The 20,929-nt window shown below is 36.2% G+C and overlaps 2 protein-coding genes across 2 annotated transcripts; one reads left to right on the top strand and one right to left on the bottom strand.

The window, feature by feature from the left end:
- The first annotated feature begins 824 nt into the window (after positions 1 to 824).
- Positions 825 to 5,283, top strand: LOC105345363 (vesicle-associated protein). Its single transcript, XM_066065832.1, has 4 exons — positions 825 to 879; positions 3,207 to 3,443; positions 3,477 to 4,176; positions 5,280 to 5,283. The coding sequence occupies exons 1-4, from the start codon at positions 825 to 827 to the stop codon at positions 5,281 to 5,283; spliced, it is 996 nt and encodes a 331-aa protein (XP_065921904.1).
- A 440-nt stretch (positions 5,284 to 5,723) lies between these two features.
- Positions 5,724 to 6,458, bottom strand: LOC105337711 (tigger transposable element-derived protein 4-like). Its single transcript, XM_011442574.4, has one exon. It carries the CDS (start codon positions 6,456 to 6,458, stop codon positions 5,724 to 5,726), a length of 735 nt encoding a protein of 244 aa, XP_011440876.3.
- Between the last annotated feature and the right edge of the window lie 14,471 nt (positions 6,459 to 20,929).

Below are 20,929 nucleotides of genomic sequence, written 5' to 3'. Positions count from 1 at the left end.
ACTGTAGCTAGGTGGATTAAAGGGGCATGGTCACGATTTTGGTCAAAAAAATTTTCGATTTTAATATTTACAATGCTTCAGTAAGGCATTTTTAATAGGCGACCGAAATTTGAGAATCATTTGTTGAGTAATAAGTAAATTACAGGGCTTGAAATTCTTTGCTATGTAAACAACGCGTTTGTTTACATTTTGAATGTTGAGGTGAAAATTCCAGTTTTAGACCTAAAATGAATGTGTTTAAAGTTAGAAACTGTTTATTTATGCTTAAAATGAATAAAAAGATAGACAAATCAGCTTGAAAAAGGGTTTCACTGGTATATTGAACCTATGTAAACAAAAACAGGGCACGGGCCTTGTTAACATGACAAAGAATTGTAAGCCCTGAATCTTGCTTATCACTCCACGAATGACTATTAAATGCCATTTGATCATTAGGAATGCATTTCCAAAGCATTGTAAATAATAAAAACAGAAAAATGGAATTTGACCAAAATCGTGACCATGCCCCTTTTAAATGTGTGATGGAAAGTGCAGGAATAGACATTAGTACTTTTAAGGCACATTCAATTCGTTGAGCATCCGCCCCTGCAGCTCTGGTGTGTCTTTATCGAACATTCTGAGCACTGGAGACTGGTCCTCATCAAAGAACGTCAGGAGATTTTACTTCAGAGACGTTGATAATAATAATGATTCCAACTCTTTTATGAATGGTGTATTAAATTGTGATTGATGTGATTATTCCTAATAAACAATTTGATTCAATTTATGTCAATTCTTTAAACATGCTATTGATACTCCTTTATGCCGAAGGCTGTATGAAAAGAATGGACCCCTCATCCAAGAATACCCCGGATGTGATGGATGAAGGACATTCTTGGAGTACAGCCGGAGGCTGAAGAGTATCAACTTTCCCACCCATGTGATAACATGGATTAGGACATGAATTTATTTTCCCCGCCTCTCTTGATACTTATGCATTGACAATAAATTTGCTTTAAATTATGAGCGATTTAAGCATGGCGGTGGTAATTTATACTAGTGAGGTCACATGGGTTTTAAATTCTTTGAATAGCGAGCCCGCATTTAATTGGTCAAGAAATATGCTATTGATACTCCTCAGCCTCCGGCTGTACTCAAAGAATGTCCATCATCCATCACATCCGGTATGCTTGGATGAGGGGTCCATTATATATCATTTCCTTGAATGTTTTAGTGAGAGAACGAAGTAAGATCGCTTATTTACACTTACATTCACGTTATCAAGCCCATCAAATCTTGAAACGTAAATCCCGTAAAATCACGCGTGAACTGTCATGGCTGCTGAAAAAGACGATTGGTAAACATGCTGATGTGTTTTATCTGGTTTTAATTAAATAAGGTTAGTTTGATCAACCTGAATTAAAAAATCATTTTATCTGAAAGAAGTCAAGTATAAAAAAAAACACCTTTTCAGACCGAAGTCAGCCACATGAAAAAAATTATTTTGCACGATTACGAAGATCCTATGGAATTTGTAGCCCTCTCCAGTAAACCTCAGATATAAATATCGGAGAGGGCTACAAATTCCATAGGATCTTCGTAATGGTGCAAAATAAATTTTCTCATGCGGCTACTATGACCTAGACCTATAACTTATCTACGTCTATGTTGGATTATAAAGACATCTGCTATGACCTTCACATTGACTTGGTTCAAGGTTACTGGACACCATTAAAGTTCTGTTTATGTGAAGTATGAGTCAAATAAGGCTAAGTGAAGAGTAGAAACATGTATGACATAAGCTCCGGACAAGGTTTTTTAAAATATCATTCTGGTACGACCTTTACAGTTGATCCTGAAACTTAGTTCAAGGTCACTGACCACTCTTTAAGCATAGGCACTCTGTTAGTGAAGTATGAGCTAGATTGGGACAAGGAGAGAGAACGGAGAGTAGTTTGCTACGGAAAGGATTTTTCATACAGTTCTGCTATGACCTTAAGCTTAGACTTGCATATAGAAACACGGTTCAAGAGCACTGAACACCCTTAACCAAATGGCACTCTTTGGATAAAGTCATATTTGGCCAAGGGGAGAGAAGATATGCTCCTGACAAGCAAGCTCGGGCAGACAGACGAACGGGAGGACGGACGGACAAACTCATCATTATAGGGCACCCACAGAGTGGAGCCCTAATCACCAACCTGAAACAGATATTGTTGACTTCCGGATTAGGACTCAAGGAAAGCATAAAGTTTGACAAGTTGGCATTACACTTCTTATCTCACTCCTACAGTTCTTATCTAGCACTCTCAACAATTTCACCAAAGCATGCATCTCTTATGATTCTCGCACACATATATACATGTATGTACTTTCTCCTTTCTATCTCTCCAATTCAACATCCTGAAAGGCTAATATCCACGAAGAGACTTGAAACATCTTGTTTTTCACGGTTACGTAGAGAAGTTCGTTATAAAAGGAGTCTTTGAAATTTTTTGTATGTCGTATATTGAAATACACAGACGGAATTATCCTACTTACATGGAAGTCATGATCCAATGATACGACCTTCTTGCATCCCCATACTGAACATTTTTGGAACCTAAGACACCCGACAGAGGATTGTGGGCCTTTGAGATGAGGGAACATGTCAAAAACGAAAGTTAACGTTGAAGAATATTTTATGTATTGACGATTTTTTTTTACTGAATTTGATTTTTTACTACGGGTACGTTGAATCGATTTTGTTTTTAAAAGTAGGATATATAAGCATGTAGTTTTCTTGTACATTATAGTATTTCTACGATTAATTTTACAAAATTTAATGAAGTTTCAATATATAAAATTTTCTATGTTTTCTAAATAATCTCAAGATATTCAGTAGCAATACTTGACGACATAATTGACGAAACGTTTTCAAAATTTAAAAATGCAGAATTTAATTCATTTTAGCCAGTAAAGGAACTGTTTTAATCACTGTTTAGAATGACATTTGAAAAGAATAAACAAGAAAAGAGTTCTTCAGATATTTAATTTAAATTGATCAGACTCGTCAGAGTACCAAAGCTTCTAAAAGCTTTGGGACTGTACGTGTAATAAATACATTATAAGCCTCTTGATTTACGTGCATAATGCAAAGAAGTGACATTTTGCGAGTCCTTTCGAGTGTGACGCAGATTCAAATTAAACATTTGTAGATAGACATTTTATGAATGTGAATCTATAAGAACCAGGCGTAGATAAAGGACCAGTCGTACCGGGTGTAAAGTACCGGGCAAAAAATGTGGATCCAGGCGTACCGAGCAAAGTTGAAGATCTAGACGCATCGGGAAATGATGAGGATCTAGACGTACCGGGCAATTATGAAGATCTAGACGTACCAGGCAATAATGAGGATGTAGATGGACCAGGCAAAGATGAGGATGTAGACGGACCGGGCAATGATGAGGATCTAGACGCACGAGGCAATGATGCAGATCTAGACGTGTCGGGATAAGACGAGGATCTAGACGTACCAGGCAAAGACGAGGATCTAGAGGCACCGGGCAATGATGAGGATCTAGACGCAACGGGCGAAGATGCGGATCTAGACGTACCGGGCAAAGATGAAGATCTAGACGCGCCGGGCAAAGATGCAGATATAGACGTATCGGGCAAAGACGAGGACCTAGACGCACCGGGCAAAGATGCGGATCTAGACATACCGGGCAATTATGAAGATCTAGACGTACCAGGCAATAATGAGGATGTAGATGGACCAGGCAAAGATGAGGATGTAGATGGACCGGGCAATGATGAGGATCTAGACGCACGAGGCAATGATGCAGATCTAGACGTGTCGGGAAAAGACAAGGATCTAGACGTACCAGGCAAAGACGAGGATCTAGAGGCACCGGGCAATGATGAGGATCTAGACGCAACGGGCAAAGATGCGGATCTAGACGTACCGGGCAAAGATGCAGATATAGACGCACTGGGCAATGATGAGGATCTAGACGCACCGGGCAATGGTGCGGATCTAGACGTACCGGGCAATGATGAGGATGTAGACGCACCGGGCAATGATGCAGATATAGACGCACCGGGCAAAGATGCGGATCAAGACGTACCGGGCAACGATGAGGATCTAGACATACCAGGCAATGATGAGGACGTAGACGGACCAGGCAAAGATGAGGATATAGACGGACCGACCAGGCATAGGATCAACCAGAAATTTGTGTTTAAAGTGTTTAAAACGAGATTTAACAAAATAACTTTTTTTATTATTGAATCGGAATAAAAATAAAATCAGAATAAATAATTTCCAAGTTATGTTTTTTAGACTAACTTTGTTTAATATAGTTATTAATTTCAACATTAAGGAGAATTTTGAACATATTTTATATTGTGTAACTATATTTACCGAAATCTTGCTGTTTGTCATTGTGTACATCCGCCATGCTGAAGTATTTAACTGCAGAGAATATTGTTAAAAAGCACAAAACTGATGGAAAGTGCAAAACAGATACGGAAAAGGAGAAAAGAAAAAGGTATGAAGACAAAGTAAGACATCGTGCTTTCCACAAACATTGGCAGGTGGGCATATCGTGGCTCAAATACGATGAGAGTGAAAAGAAAATGTGGTGCGAGGTTTGTCAAGAATTCTACAAAAATCCCCAAGGGACACTGCATTCTGGGACTCTGCATCCTGGATCATTGTCATGGCTTAACGGCACATCAAACTTGAGAACTGATGCTATTAGAACTCACGAAACTTCTGTCATGCATAAGGACGCATGGCAAATTGCTGAATACGAGATTGAGTATGAATATGAATAAATTCATGTTGATAAAAAAATTTGTTGTTGATACTTGTGGACTATCCCATTTTTCATAGGTCTATCCCAAATCTAAGTGGGATAGTCCTTTGGGCTATTTCATGCATTTTGTTAATTTCACACACTGGCATAATATGAGATCTTGCATCACTAGTCGTATGTGGCTCAGTTTGTTTTTTATTCATGTACGCTTGCAGGTTTTGCTAATTTGATTTCTATATTCCTGACCTTCTTCGATTCATTTCTAGTAAAGGATTACACTTATAACTTAATTTCAAAAATTTTGGTCTGTTTTAATATTACAGGTAACTCTTGATAACTCAAAGTCCACGGGAGTTCGATGTTTCAAGAGTCCGGAATTTTCCGGGTTGGCTTTCGGGTTTTAAATTTAGTCTAACCGGATGTTATGATTTAACTCTTCATTTTAATGCCTAAGTTGCACATGAACTTGTAACAACGACGTTTCTTTGTGTTTTCTAGGTGAATATATATTGGATCAAGATGTTAAGAAAGGAATATAATTAAGAAAATTATATGCTAAATATTTAAAATGTAACGCAGTTTTAAACTGAATAAAACTAAGAATATTGTATATTGTCATAATACATGTATTTATTCAATATAAATATCGTTTTCATTTACGATGACATAAAAATGACAATTCATCAATTTACAACATAAATATTTAGAATGAATAAACGATATCAAAGACATGTGTTCATAATGAATATTTTTTAAACACACAAAACAAATGTCAAAACATAAATGTCTCTGGTACAATTAGCATTTTACTACAAACACAATCACAGTCACTGGTTCAACACAGGCGCTGCAGACACTCAAAAAAGTTTGTAATACGAGACTAGTGGGATGAATTACGGCTAAAGTTGTTTCTGCTCACAAGATCACACACTTTGTTGAATATCACGAGTAAGTCGCCGCTGTCTGGACGGTTCTGAAGATAGGCGCGGATAGTGTCGCAAGCTCGGAGAACTTCGTCCATGGTAGGTACAGGGGCCGGGCGGTCATCAGGGTCGTTGTCAACAGAGGGTGTAGCTTCGGGCTCTTTAAATTGTTCATCCTAACCTCCTCTAGGATATCTTCATCTGTCAGTTCAGCACATGTCTGTAGTTCTTGATCGGCGTCGGCGAACTGCTGCAGGACATCGGGGGTGAGGCCGTGCTCTCGTAGTCTGGAGAAGGGGATGTCGTCGTCGAGGTCAAAGTCGTCGTCTTCCTCTGGGGGGCTGCTGGGAGTGAAGTCTGCATGTCTAAAGCAGTTAGAGATGGTCTTCTCTGTGACGCTGTTGCATGCTTGAATCAGCATGTGAAGGGCATGCAAGACGGAGATGTGCGGTGTTTCTTTTCTGTCGATGGCAGAGATGTAGCGCAGCAGAACTCTTTTCCTGTAGTGAACTTTAAGGTTCTGGATAATCCCCTGGTCCATACGCTGGGTTTTTAATGTAGTGTTTTGTGGCAGGAAAACGAGCTCTATGGACTGCAGTCCGAGAATCTTTGGGTGGGCTGGGCAGTCGTTGATGACTAGCGCTATTTTCCTCTTCTTTCTCTTCATCTTCTTATCTAGCTGCTTGATCCAGGTTATGAATATCTCTCCGGTCATCCATAGAGGTAGGCTCAGGTGCCTAGGGGGAGTGAGCATCCTCTGCTGACCGGTCAATCCGCCGTGTGCTTTTTGTCATAATCGGGGAAAAATAATCGGAAAAGTCCGTAGACAATTAGGTGATTAAATTAGTATGAAAAACGTCAGTCAGCATGCGACCCAGTAGAAGTATTTGCTGACAAGGTCGTTGTATCGACCCTAGAACTTACGAAAAGATGACTTCAAGCGAGACTGTTGATAGTCCTCTTTTATCAACTTGTTTGTCAGTCGCTTGCTTCGTCTTAGAAACTGTTCATACGAAGAGCATGCCCTTGCTTATCGAATCAACTGAGACAAAAACACCATATGCAGGTGATGAAAGTATATTGCTACATACGTAAGAAGGTTGACTATAGAAAAATTGAAGTCATTGCGTTTTTCATAAAGTTTTGTTGTTAGCATCAATGTTCATGTCCAGTAAAATATCCAAATATAGAACAGGTGATACAGACTCTATGGTATCTTTTATTTCAAGTTCACTGGGATATATCGAGTCGACGTAAGTATGAAAATAACAATTGTTAATTGATAATACGTCGTCGATAAACCTGAATGTTGAGTTGAAGGCCACAGCGAGTGATTTATTTTTTTCACGTACAAGTTTTTGAATAAATTCTACTTCCTATAAGAATGCAAATGCAATATTAAGTTTTTATAGACAGTAACATTTGCAGTCACATATAACTAATCGTCCGTATACTTTCGAATTTTGCTGCCGCTATCGCTGTCTTTCTTCCCTTGAATTATCTCACGTTTCTTTTCTGCGTTGATGTTGTTCACTTATAGTTTCGCATTGCATCTAATCTTTGTCCAGTTACTTCTGATATAAGGTGCTCGTCTACACCAGCATGATAAATTCAAATAGCTGCGGACGCACGTAAAGAGTAGTTGGTTGCTTCCAAATCAATGTAATCCACCTTCCTTGCAAATGTCTGAGACAACAGTTTGCAAGTTTATGCCTGTCAAGGGGTTAAGCAGAGAACCCTTGGTTTTCTGTTGGCTGGGAAAGTGGACGAAGATAAAATGCATCGCATAGTTTTATGTCCGGACACTTGCTTGTGTATTTTTCATAATAATTCACAATGCACCTGTCAAGTGATTCCATTGTCATTTGGAACCTTGGCACCATTACATCTAAGGAATGGAGCGCTACTCTTACATTTATCCTTACGTGTTGATCTAGTAATAAAAATTGTTTATAACTTTACCTGAGATGCCGTGTGCCCAGATGACAAAAGAATCTACTTATTGGAGCAAAAACCCCTTATCATAAACTATTAAGTATCTCATTATATCTTCCTATTTTAGCTGATACTGAAATAATGTTCGCCTGGTAATAAAGTTCTATGAATTTTTACATGAAAATATTTTGAAAACCTATAATACAAGATTAATTCCTCTCAAAACAATCTGGCCTGAAATTTAAAGCTGCAAACTTTGTAGAAGGAAGAAGTGTTAATTCAAATGTGTTCAAATCTTGCAGAATTTGTCCCCTTGGGTATTTTGTATCTAAAAATCTTATTAAGAACTCGATATAAATTTTCATACTTTTTTACATCTCGAGTGACATGTTTTGAATCGATTCTCAAATGAATATTGCTGACCACTTGACCATTCTTGGACATAAGAAGAATTTCAAAGTTTAATATAGAAAACCATTACTGGGGGCCCCAGTAAGAGTTAAAAGTTTAACTTAAGATTAAGAATATAGATTAGATTTAAGTTTCTTAAACTATGACACCCCCCCCCCCCAAAAAAAAAAAATTGGGTCTCTGGAGCGGTTCAAAAATTAGCAGAGGGATCTATGTAAAATCTGTATAATAAGTATTCTTATATATTAAATGCAATGCTACGATTTGTTATACATGTATTATGTACTACCATAAGTATTATAATAATTAAATATACTTCTTATCTAAATATTTGAAACAACCATCATTAAAACACCATAATTATATTTTGTATTTGACTCCATAAAGCTGATTTGATCCATGTAGAGGCTATTGATGAGTGAGTGATGTGGCCTCTTTTGCATCTGGTTTTATCATGTGAGTAAAAAAATTCGAAATGGCGGCACGACGAACGTGAAAAAAGTGAAACATAAGTAAACGAAATTGGCACCCACGAATTCAAATGACTCTACAGAAAACTGGCTTAAAATCATGTATATGTATGTATATTTTAGAAATGTTATCTTGTTTACCTAAATCATCGGTCTGAAATAATAATGTTTCCTCAAGTTTTCTATACACATACCGTTGTCTTTGCATATAGTAATCAAATTGGAAAAAGGTTTTTGTTATCATATATTAAGTCAGTTTTTGTTGACACATGTAAAGACGTAATATATCAAACCTAGAACTTCGAACAATCTATTTGTCAACTGAAACCCTGAATTCAAATGAACCTTTTTGGTCACCTTTTTTGTGCGTCTGCAGTGTTTTCATATGTTCGACTTTTTTCTCCAATAACTTGGACGATTCCACTCGGCCAACTTGTCATCAGTCAAAACTGAGTCAAGTATGTTTGACAGTCATGAACCTCGATCGATGTCCTTCTAAATATTCGCTCAACTAATACAGAACAGAAAACTAAGTGTGGAAGCAAGGGGTCATTCTTTCATTGAGATCCTTGATATTTTCCCCGATTACGACAAATAGCACACGGCGGGTGTGACCGGTCAGCAGAGGATGCTCACTCCTCCATGACATCTGATCCTTCCTCTAATTTTTTTAGAGGTGTGTTTGCTCTGCACCTCTTTTTGTATTTTTCCTTGCGACTCGCCACATGTTTATTCAAGTTTGGAAATTTAAAAAAACCAGCTGCTTTTTTACGTTAATGTACGGAAGCCCATATAGGACCTATCAAAAAATATTTTTCAATTTGATATAACGAATTCTTGAGTTTGTTATAACGAATTTAAATCGTTATAACAAATTGTTGAATCCGTTATATTGAAGTAAATTTGTAATAATAAATTTTAGAAATTCGTTATAACAAATTTAATCTGTTATAACGAATTCGCTCAATTCGTTATTTCAAATATTGAAATCTGTTTTAACAAATTAAATTTGAAATAACGAATTCTTGAATTCTTTATTTCAAAGTTTCAATTCGTAATTTCGGTTTTTTTAAATCGGTTATAACCTATTTTCATCCAAATTGTGGTAAAAAATTTCATATTTTGGTGAACAATTTAAACGGGGCGGACTTCATTTGTCCCATATCGGCGTACGGCGAAATGGTAAATGAAGTAAACCGGCGTAAAAAACAAAAAGAGATGAACATATTGTCACAGCTGTTGGTGTAACCATGGTAACAGATGTGACAATTACAGAAGATATCTTTCTTTATCGGCTTTGTTAGAATTCCTACATACAGTAGATAGAAACAAAATATTTAAGAACTGTTATATATTTAGCAATGCAATTTCACCAAAAATACCAGGATATACAGATTTTTTCGACGGGTTTCTGCGCAAACTTCCAAAACATTGTTTAATTAATGCTATCAATCAATGAACATGCTGATTTATTAACATATATCTGCATTTATCATCTCATTACATCACCAAACCGTGAGATTACGCCATACTTAAAAAAAATACCGGTCTGGTATAAAATTGATTTAAGAAAAAGGAATCATTCTTTGAATATTACTAGTCTCAGGTGATTTTGGCCGGAGAGTGTTCAAATCTAATAAAGCTCGAAGGACTTTATAATAGATTTGACCACGGTCTGGCCGAAATTATCAACTCATACTATTCCGAGAATGATTCTTTATCACTTATATTTATATTATTAGGGTCTTCCGTTTCCAACGGAAGACCCTATTGTTTTTGTTAGGTTTCTTTTTCTCTATTTTTCACTATTATTATTCTTTTTTTTCTTAACATTTTTCTTAAAACTCAAATATGCTACAATGGATTTTTATGAAATTTTTACGAATAATACAAAATATCAAGGTCTTTTATCATGTACATTTTTGTTGATGACGTCACTTCCGGTCGGCCGTTATATTCGTTTTTCTTTTGGTAAAAAGGGATCTTGTCCTCCCTTTTTCGCAAAAACGATTAAAGATAGAAAATTAAAAGTTTCAGGAATGATAGATTTTTGAATTTCTATGGCCGATCAGGTAAAACTACGATCGTCCGTCACTTCCGGTCCGCTCAAACAGCATTTTTGGAAAATTGTGTTTTAAAATTTTTTTAAATCAAATAATCTACAATTTTTTTTCCATCAGAATATGTTTAAAACTTATCAAATTTTAATATGAGCAGGTCGTCCGTCACTTCCGGTCGTCACCGGAAGTCATTCTAATATTTCGATTTTTGGAATTTTAAAGCATATGCGTTTTGTTGACATTTTTGTACTGAATACAAAACTAAAAACCGTTTTAAAATCGGACAACGCATTGCAGAGATATTGACGTTTAAAAATGACGTTTCCGGAAATCTGCATTTCGCAGTGTAGTTTGAAAAATTAGTTTAAAAGGAAGTTAATATGATAGTAAATCGTACCAAATGTCAACAGTTTAATTGAACCCTATCAATTCAAAATCAAACGAAAGACCCACTTGTTGCTCGCAACAAGGTGCTTTCAGCCTAGGTAATTCAGGCAATCTCGAGAAATTAAGCGTCAAAATTCTGAAGCGAGAGTCTGAGTAGCTCAGTCGATAGAGTCGTGGACATGGCCCAGGTGACCCGGGTTCAAGCCCCGATTGCCGCAATTTACGATTTTATCTTTGAAGTGATAAGTTTAATCTAATCTATTCAAAAATCGGACGGAAGACCCATTCGTTGCTCGCAACGAGATCGTGTCTAGTTTCCAATACTGTTTCTTAATGCATAACACATGCTAAGTATTATTACGCGGCGCAGTTAATACTGTTTTTCGTGATGCTGTAGGACATTTGTGTCGCTCATTTTTTATGAAATTATTGCGCTATAGGTTTCAAAATTGATTTGTTATGTTATCACAGTAAAGGAAACCTGACATATAGTCATTAAAAGTTATAGGAATGTTATGTAACTTTGGTTTACACTGAAAAAAGTTAATAAAATATTTTAGCATCTTCGCTAGCCAAGGGTTTTCGGTCCTTTTTGCTCCCCATAAAGTGGACCGAAAACCCTTGGCTAGCGAAGATGATATTTTAGAGGACAATGAAGGCAATGTTTCAGGAAAACAATAGACACTTAGCTTCAAACGGGTGGGTGGTTGGGAGTGGCAGGGGGAGACCTGTCCCCATGCAGTTGCCCCCCCCCCCTCCATAGCACTTTCGGCGGATGTAAAAAATTGAACTGAAGGGGAGGAAATAATCAGTGAAATTCAAGTTTGAGGTAAACTTAGCATTTTAATAGCTACCCTAACGGTGAAGGATTTTCAAATTTTTGAAAAATAATTTTTTTTCTTGTCAAGAATTTGTTGGCAATTTTCCCACCCCACTCCCTCTGTTTTACAATGCCACCTGCCTGAACAAAATATCACGCTTACCTTTCTTATACCAGTAAGAAAAAATTGGGTTTATATATAAACCAATGGTACTGTATCTGGACTGTACTAGAGAGGGATTATTAATTTGTTTTTCTTTTCAGGAGTTATTGGGAAGGGGGATGTGTGGTCAGGACACCAACCCATGTAGCCCTGTCCATAACTCCTTACCAAAGTCTGTGTACCCATCACCAGGGTCTGTATACCCATCACCAGGGTCAGAGTACATATTACCAGGGTCGGTGTACAAATCACCAGGGTCTGTATACGCATAACCAGATTCAGTATACCCATCACCAGGACACCAGGGTCCCAGTACCTATCACGATGGTTAATGTGTCTTTGTGCTCATCACCAGGGTCTGTTAATCAATAACCAGAAATCCCCGTAACCATCATGAGGGTCTCAATGCCTATCACCAGGGTCAGTGTACGTTTCACCAGGGTCTATATGCCTATTACCAGGGTCTATATACTAGTATTTATAAATAGGGTCAGAGTGCACATCACTAGCGTGTGTATACCTATATCTTGAATCAGTATACCCATCACCAGGGTCAGTATATCTATAACCAACGTTAATGTATATGTTACAAGGGTCTGTACATGTATATGCATAACCAGAGTCAGTATACCCATCACCTGGGTCTCAATACCTATCACAATATAGGTTTTGAGACCCTGGTAATGGGCACCCAGACCCTGGTGATATGTATACTGACCTTGGTGATATGTATACTGACCTTGGTGATATGCATCAAGACCCTGGTGATGGATCTACTGACTTGGTATTGGGCACAAAGACCCTGGTGAAACGTTCACTGACCCTGGTAGTAGATAAAGACATCCTGATAATCGTAATACTGACCCAGGTTATGGGTATACAGACCCTGGTGATATGAACACTGACCCTGGAGATACGTACACTGACCCTGATGATACGTACACTGACCCAGGTTATTTGTATGCAGACCCAGGTGATGGGAACACAGACACTGCATATTGATACGTACTCTGACCCTGGTGATACTAGTAGGTAGTGAGAGCCTGGCGACGGGAATACTGACCCGGGTTATTGGTGTTCAGACTCTGTTGTTAGGTACTAAGACCCTGCTGGTAGATTTACAGACCATGGTGATACATATGATACATATTAAGACCCCGATGAAGGGAAAAAAGACATCAATCATAGGTAAAATGACCCTGCTGATAGATTTACAGACCCTGGTGATGGGTACACAGGGCTTGTTGATATGTACTCTGACTCTGGTGATAGACTTACAAACTCTGGTAATACGTACTCTGGCCTTGGTAATCATAAATTTACAGACCCTGGTGATGGGCATACATACTCTATTGATGGGGATAATGACCCTGGTGATACTTGTACAGACCCTGGTTATGTATATACAGACTCTGGTGATTGGTCATTGAATGATCTACAAGGGTTAAGTGACTTGCTTACCCCTAATACCCCCCTCAAATAACTCCTGAGAAAAAGAAAATCAAAATAATGTTTTCCTATCTCCCCTCCTAGCCTTGGTGTTTTTTTTATTCTGGACTAAGAACCTGGTGAATGGCCCAATGCACGAGATAATATTGATTTATATAAAATCTTAACATTAAAGTATACATGTATGTAACGAAACCATGATATTTTGTTCAAGCTCGTACTGAGCATCGTAGAGAAGTGGAGAGGGTACAGACTCATCCAAACAATCTTGACTTGTAAAGAAAAAAAACCCCCGGGGGTTAAGTGTACCTTTAACTTCAATTTTACAGTTTTTTCCCCTCCCTTTAATTTCAGTTTCTACCTGGTCCCAAACATTGGGAGGGACTCTATGTTAATTTACCTTTTATATGTAAATTCAAGAAAAATGTTTGCTGCGAGAAAACGTTTTCTGAAAAGGGTAGTCTCGTCCCCCTGCCCCACTCCACAACCCCTCCCCCACTCCGATGCTAAGTGCCTGTTGTTGTTTTCCTGTAACATTGCTCTTTATTGTTCTCTCAAATACTAATATTAAATCAACATTTTGGTGTAAATCTTATGTACATAACATTCCTTTTAATGAACATGTATAATGTAAAAATCGAATTTTTCAATCCTTTTTTGAATTGCGCAAATATCAGTTCAAAGTTCCTCCAAATAGCTCTCGAATTTCCTCCCAAACGTTAGCCGATCCAGATGAAAAGTTGGTACACACATGTGCATATCCTGGTTATAGTGCCTGGTCATCCTACATAAAAAAGCCTATTCTATACATCGTTCCGATGGAAAGTTTGTTCACAAATGCTCATATCCTGGTTATAATGCGTGGCTACATCATATAAAATATCATATTTATATATTTAAGTGTCCTTTACTGTGATAACATTACGAATCAATTTTGAAACCTATAGCGCAATAATTTCATAAAATATGAGCGACACAAATGTCCTACAGCATAACGAAAAACAGTATTGGCTGTGCCGCGTAATAATTCATAGCATGTGTTATACATTAAAAACCCAGTGGTTTTAGAATGTTGTTTTAAAGCGTAGAAATTGGAAGTAATATACATTGTAAATATAAGTAATAAAGAATCATTCTTTGAATATTATGAGGTGATAATTTGGGTCATACCCTGTTCAAATCTATAATAAAGCCCTTCGAGCTTTATTGGATTTGAGCACGCCCTGGCCAAAATCACCTGAGACTATTAATACTCAAAGAATGAATTCTTATCTTTAATAAATTCTATACTAGACCGGTATTTTTTTAAGTATGGCGAAATCTCACGGTTTGGTGATGTAATGAGATGATAAATGCAGATATATGTTAATAAATCAGCATGATCATTGATTGATAACATTTATTTAATTAAACAAATTTTTGGAAGTTTGCGCAGAAACCCGTCGAAACAAATCTGTATATCCTGGTATTTTTGGTGAAATTGCATTGCTACATATTTAACAGTTCTTAAATATTTTGTTTATATGTATGCAGGAATTCTAACAAAGCCGATAAAGAAAGATATCTACTAGAATTGTTACATCTGTTACCATGGTTACACCAACAGCTGTGACAATATATTCATCCATTTTTGTTTTTACGCCGGTTTACTTCATTTGCCATTTCGCCGTACGCCGATATGGGACAAATGAAGTCCGCTCCGTTTAATTTGTTCATCAAAATATGAAATTTGTTACCACAATTTGGATGGAAAATGGTTATAACCGATTTTAAAAAACCGAAATTACGAATTAAAACTTTGAAATTACGAATTCAAGAATTCGTTATTTCAAATTTAATTTGTTAAAACAGATTTCAATATTTGAAATAACGAATTGAGCGAATTTGTTATAACAGATAAAATTCGTTATAACGAATTCCTAAAATTTGTTATAACAAATTTAATTCGTTATAACGGATTCAACAATTCGTTATAACGATTTAAATTCGTTTTAACAAATTCAAGAATTCGTTATATCAAATTGAAAAATATTTTTTGATAGGTCCTAAATGGGCTTCCGTATTAATGAATGGTTGAATTACCAGAAAACATGAATGCTTTGATCACACTGCATGTTCTTCTAGTCCACATTTGACCAGTCTTGCTTATTTCAACATTCTATTATATCATCCACATGATATTACTGCACAACTACTCAATATCGTTGATGTTGAAGAAACCCGCAGGCTGATGCTAAAAAAAAACCATGCAAACATACATACACTTTTTGACGGAATTACTCAAAAGTTTGTACCCAAACCGATTTCAGATGTGCTCATTGTTCACCCGGAAACAGATCTCTGCATAACATGATCACATGTTTCTTTTAAATGAAATAATTCGTTTTGTAATTGTATGATTTTTCATAGTGAATAGTATATCAAAAATACGAAAGCCGAGAAGGATCATTCGAGATTCGAGATTCAAAATACGAGATTCGAAATACGAGATTCGAAATTCGAGATTCAATATCTAAATTAACCAATCAAATCATGGATCTGAAACCTGTATCCTAGCAACATCAAACTGTTCTAAATAAAGATTATTCGTACATGCTCTTTCCTACAAATAAATGTCTTAATAGCTCTTAATAAATGCTATGTTCACTTCTCCCTACCTAACTAAATAATTATGTGTATTTACTTTTACACAGAATATCTAAGTAGACTAGATATAATGCAGTGTGCTTCGCGGATCTAAGTGATTTTGTTTGCCCTGGTGCATTTCCACCGGATGCGTTTGAACCCTGGGGTATTTCACCACCAGTAAACGTTTAAAACCCGGGTTTATTCACCCCTTTTGTGTAAAAATGCGGTTATGGTAGAGAACTTCATAAGCGTAGCTAATTTTTTCTGTAGGGGGTCCTAGGCCAATTTTAAAAAATTTTACTATGTAAATTTAATAAGCTCCAATTTTCCCGAGGAGGGGGTCCAGATCCCCTGACCCCCTTCTTTCTAGATCCCCGCATGAAGATTAGTACATGTATCTAAATAATCTAAATATAAATAATCTGTCCTGTTTCACTAATAAATATAAGCATTTGTTATCGTTTTTATGTATGCATACAGTGATACACTAGTACTATGATTATAAACAAAATCATTGAGATATTATCACATCATACGGAGTTATTAATAAATACATTTTTTTTTCCTTTTCCTCAGTAAACAACTTATTATGAGTCTTACTTTTGGAATTGTTTTCAATATAGAAGGATACCTACTCTCTACAATTAAAGGTAGGGATGATAGGGTGGCAATTTCTTCACATTGCCCCCCCCCCCCCCTCGCACCAAAATTGACAATAATTACATATAAGTCATACAAATGTTTACTTTTTTTGTAAGTAAATCTCTAAAGATGTAAATAAGCACTGCAAACAAAGATGTGTGTATTTAATATACTACTACATTACACTTAGCCAGATAAAATGTAATCAGGATGAAGCTACAAGGGGTGAGTGGTGCATATTTACCAATTTGTCGCCATACACACAGAACACCAAATAAAGAAACTGTGAGTGGTGTGTGGAATGCATAAAAGATGGCGGCAAATTATCTTAAATAATCAGTGCAAAAACCAACAAATAGACTGTTATTTGTTACATATCCTGCAAAAACATTGATAAAAAATGGTATCGTCCCATAACATAGCCGATTATGTTAATGTGTACATATGGTCAACGTACATGTGATTCTAATATACATGTACAAGAAGGCTGACGTATCAGGCGGGGATCCAGAAAATCAAATTTCAAAAATGATCGGTTGAATTACATTAAATGCTTTGAAAATTGTTTTAAACTATCGCAAGGGTCAAAATGCATGATAGAAGCTATGTACAGTTTAATTGGAAACTTTCATTTTATATCAATATGTAGTATTACCTATTATAACAAATGAGAGTATAGCACAACTGCCACAAGCAATACATATCCTTTACCGGCACCACCTCCCTCCCCATAAAAAAATGAAACAATTGTCGTTTTATTTGCTAAAATGTGTGTGGTTCAAGATTTTTCTAAAGGACATACCCGATTAGAATTGAAAAAGTGTCGTACGATTAAAACTAATTTTGTAAAAATTTTTAGATTCATTTGGTTATATTTTGGTCCATTTGGGTAAATAGATGCACCAGCGCAGCTCTTATTTATATATAATCAGGCCATAAATTCAAAATATTTTCAAAAATTAATAGCTTTAAATCCAGTGGATGAAAAAAAGGAAAGCAAGTCGAACTCGATGAGTGCTAATACCTGTGTTGAATGAATGGTACAGTAGGATATGCGCAAAAAAGTCCCGTTTACTCTTTCCTACCCTATATTTATTGGAATATTAAATCCGATTATAAGAGTCAAATCAAAAATCAAGTACGGACATGTACCTGTTTATCAAAAGTAAACCTACTCATAATTTATCTACAGTGCATCGTTATGGAGCTACACAGAAAGTTTTATATTAATTTGCCGAGCCAAATAAAAAAACCCTGGAAAACGAAGAGAAAACAAAGTGGGGACAGAATAACTGGCAAACTAATTAGGACTATATAGCCCCCCCCCCCCCCCCCCCCCTCTTGAAATGTATCTATACTACTATATTAAAATAATAGACTCGAATTTTTTAGCTTTAATACCGAGAAATCGGAAGAGTACTGTCATTTGTTTTATATATTTTGAACATTATTGGCACTTGTAGTTTACCAATTTGTTTTTATTTTTTCTTAATCAAGCTTCGCTAATTAATAATCAACGAAAATTCCTTTAAAAAATCCGGAAATCATATGGATTTTTCTGATTTTACAATCTTGCGCATGCGCATTACATTCACGTTAAATCACGGGAGGCTCTTTAGTTTTTGTTTCCACAATATGAAATTTGCATGGATAAACTCGGAAACGATATTACAAATACGTGTAAATTTTTATTGAAAATTTGTCTCATATATATTCTGTTCATCAAAGGAAATACGGGAGATAACTCTAATAACTTTAATATGCAAAATCCCGATAGTTCCGAATGTCAACTTGAAGCGAGTGAAAAACGTTGCTGGTGAAAGTGTTGAATTCTTCATTAATATGAATTAAATTTTTAGATGAAAGGTATCAATTACAGCCTCAAAATGGTATAATATGAATAATTTGACTGTTATTTTCAATGCAGACTCATTAATTTTCTCCAAAATCGTTTCGGAGCAATTCTGCAATTTTTCGCTACATTACGGGTATATGGGAGGCAATTTTAACAGTGATATAGGCCTGTCACAAGACACAGTTAGATTATTCTAAGTAATAAGAGTGTAGTGAAATTAATAGCATTATTGTAGGCTTAAAGCTTTATTTTGTAAATGGCAACAATACCGTTTGTCGATGTATCTATATCGTAAATGTCCGATATCATATACAATGTTAACCCGTGCACGCACGGGTCAAAGTCTAGTATACCAAAAACAGATTATTGGAGTAAAACATCCCCACACAATTTAAAGAAAATTTCATGTTTTTTTATCATTTTCGCTAATGTAAGACATCACAAATACCCCAAACCCCCTCACGGAAAAGGAAATGCTAGGTGATGAGAGAGAGAGAGAGAGAGAGAGAGAGAGAGAGAGAGAGAGAGAGAGAGAGAGAGTCGATGTAAATCACAGGTGCGCTAACACCGTTAAAATTAAAGCTTGCTAGTTGGTCTGCCCTACCCTAGCTACCTCCTCTCTTTTCTCCTTTTAGAGGCTTAATCATTGTCTATATATGCTTGTAACAAATCAAATCAATTTCAAATTCTAAATCAAAACTGAATTTGACACTACAAAACTCTCTCTGTGTCTGTCTGTCTGTCTGTCTGTCTCTCTCTCTCTCTCTCTCTCTCTCTCTCTCTCTCTCTCTCTCTCTCTCTCTCTCTCTCTCTCATATATCGACAATGGCATTGCCATACCCTACAATACACTATTCTTATCTGGATTTTTAGCCGGGCTCTGCTGAAAGCAGAGTCCTGGCTATAGGCAGGCAAATCGCCAATATTACTATAAATAGCACAAATAAACAAAAAACCAAACAGCGTCAAGGTAAAGCTTCCGCTATACCAAATAGTTACACAAAGAGCCACGTTTTGTCAAAAGTGTTGGCATTTTGTTTCTTTTTTTAAATTTCGAATGAATTGTCTATCTTTTTTAGTTTTCTTATTAATAACGTGCTTTTAAAACATTGCTATGCATTTTGGACACATACAGTGCGCATGAATTTCCATAACTACTTTGCTGCGCGATGAAGAAACGGGGATTGAATATATAATGCTTGTTGCAGAATTCAAGACAGCAACTGTTGAAGAACTTTTTAACTTCTCCTAGACAGACATATTTTTTGTCTATAGCCGCTTACAAAATTTGGTCGCTCTCTGATGCTTTGCCGACATTAAAAGCATGAGAGAGAGAGAGAGAGAGAGAGAGAGAGAGAGAGAGAGAGAGAGAGAGAGAGAGAGAGAGATTTTCAGTCTTTACTACACAATATGCATAAAGACACACCAAAAGAGCCCGGCTTTCAGTACTTCAGTACTTTGATTGTCTTTGAGGTTGTAAATCATTATATCTTCTATGGTTGAAAACTTTATCATAACCTATATTTTGACATGTCGATTATTTCATTGAGTTTCGTTTCATAGCTAAAACATTTAGATTAAACAGATCTTTCTTCGCGAGCCGAGTTTTACACAGTTGGGGCGAATACACTTCGGGTTATAATTGTTTGGGGGGAAATACATACAGAGCAAACAAAACCACTTAGATTCGCAAAGCCAACAGTGTTATTTCTAATTTAATTGTTTATACTGTGTGGGGTTAATTCATCAATGTTAATTCAACCATTTTATAACCACTATATAAGAGCTATTAAGACATTTATTTGTAGGAAAGAGCATGTACGAATGATCTTTATTTAGAACAGTTTGATGTTGCTAGGATACAGGTTTCAGATCCATGATTTGATTGGTTAATTTAGATATTGAATCTCAAATTTCGAATCTCGAATCTCGTATTTCGAATCTCGTATTTTGAATCTCGAATCTCGAATGATCCTTCTCGGCTTTCGTACAAAAAGCTTTTAGCAATTATAAAAATGTCTTATCTTCAAAAACGTACGTCAGTTTTTTTATTCAGTGGCACTTTTATTATATATATATAGTTACAAGCTCTGAGAAGGTGTAGATGGTTAGAATTGATCAAATTTATGTCGATGGGATGGTAGAAATGACTGCATGACTTGAATCTAAGTGTCATTTTGCGTCAAAGAGGGTATGTTCATCTATTATAAGGATTGCCAGAAAAGAAATATCTTTATCGATCCTACTTGATAAAAATAAAATGTTTCTTTTGATAATTAAAACAACAAAAATGGTTTTTTCTTATTAATTGCTTTACAAAACGCGCTATTTTGAACACTAAGATGTGCAAGTGCAAACGCCTCCGAATATAAAAGCATGTGAATAATTTATTTATATTATCTAAT

The sequence above is a fragment of the Magallana gigas genome, chromosome 7 (assembly GCF_963853765.1).
Source record: "Magallana gigas chromosome 7, xbMagGiga1.1, whole genome shotgun sequence".
In the NCBI taxonomy this organism is placed as follows: domain Eukaryota; kingdom Metazoa; phylum Mollusca; class Bivalvia; order Ostreida; family Ostreidae; genus Magallana; species Magallana gigas.
The sequence above is the reverse complement of the archived record's forward strand: the minus strand, read 5'-3'. Positions and strand labels throughout refer to the sequence as shown.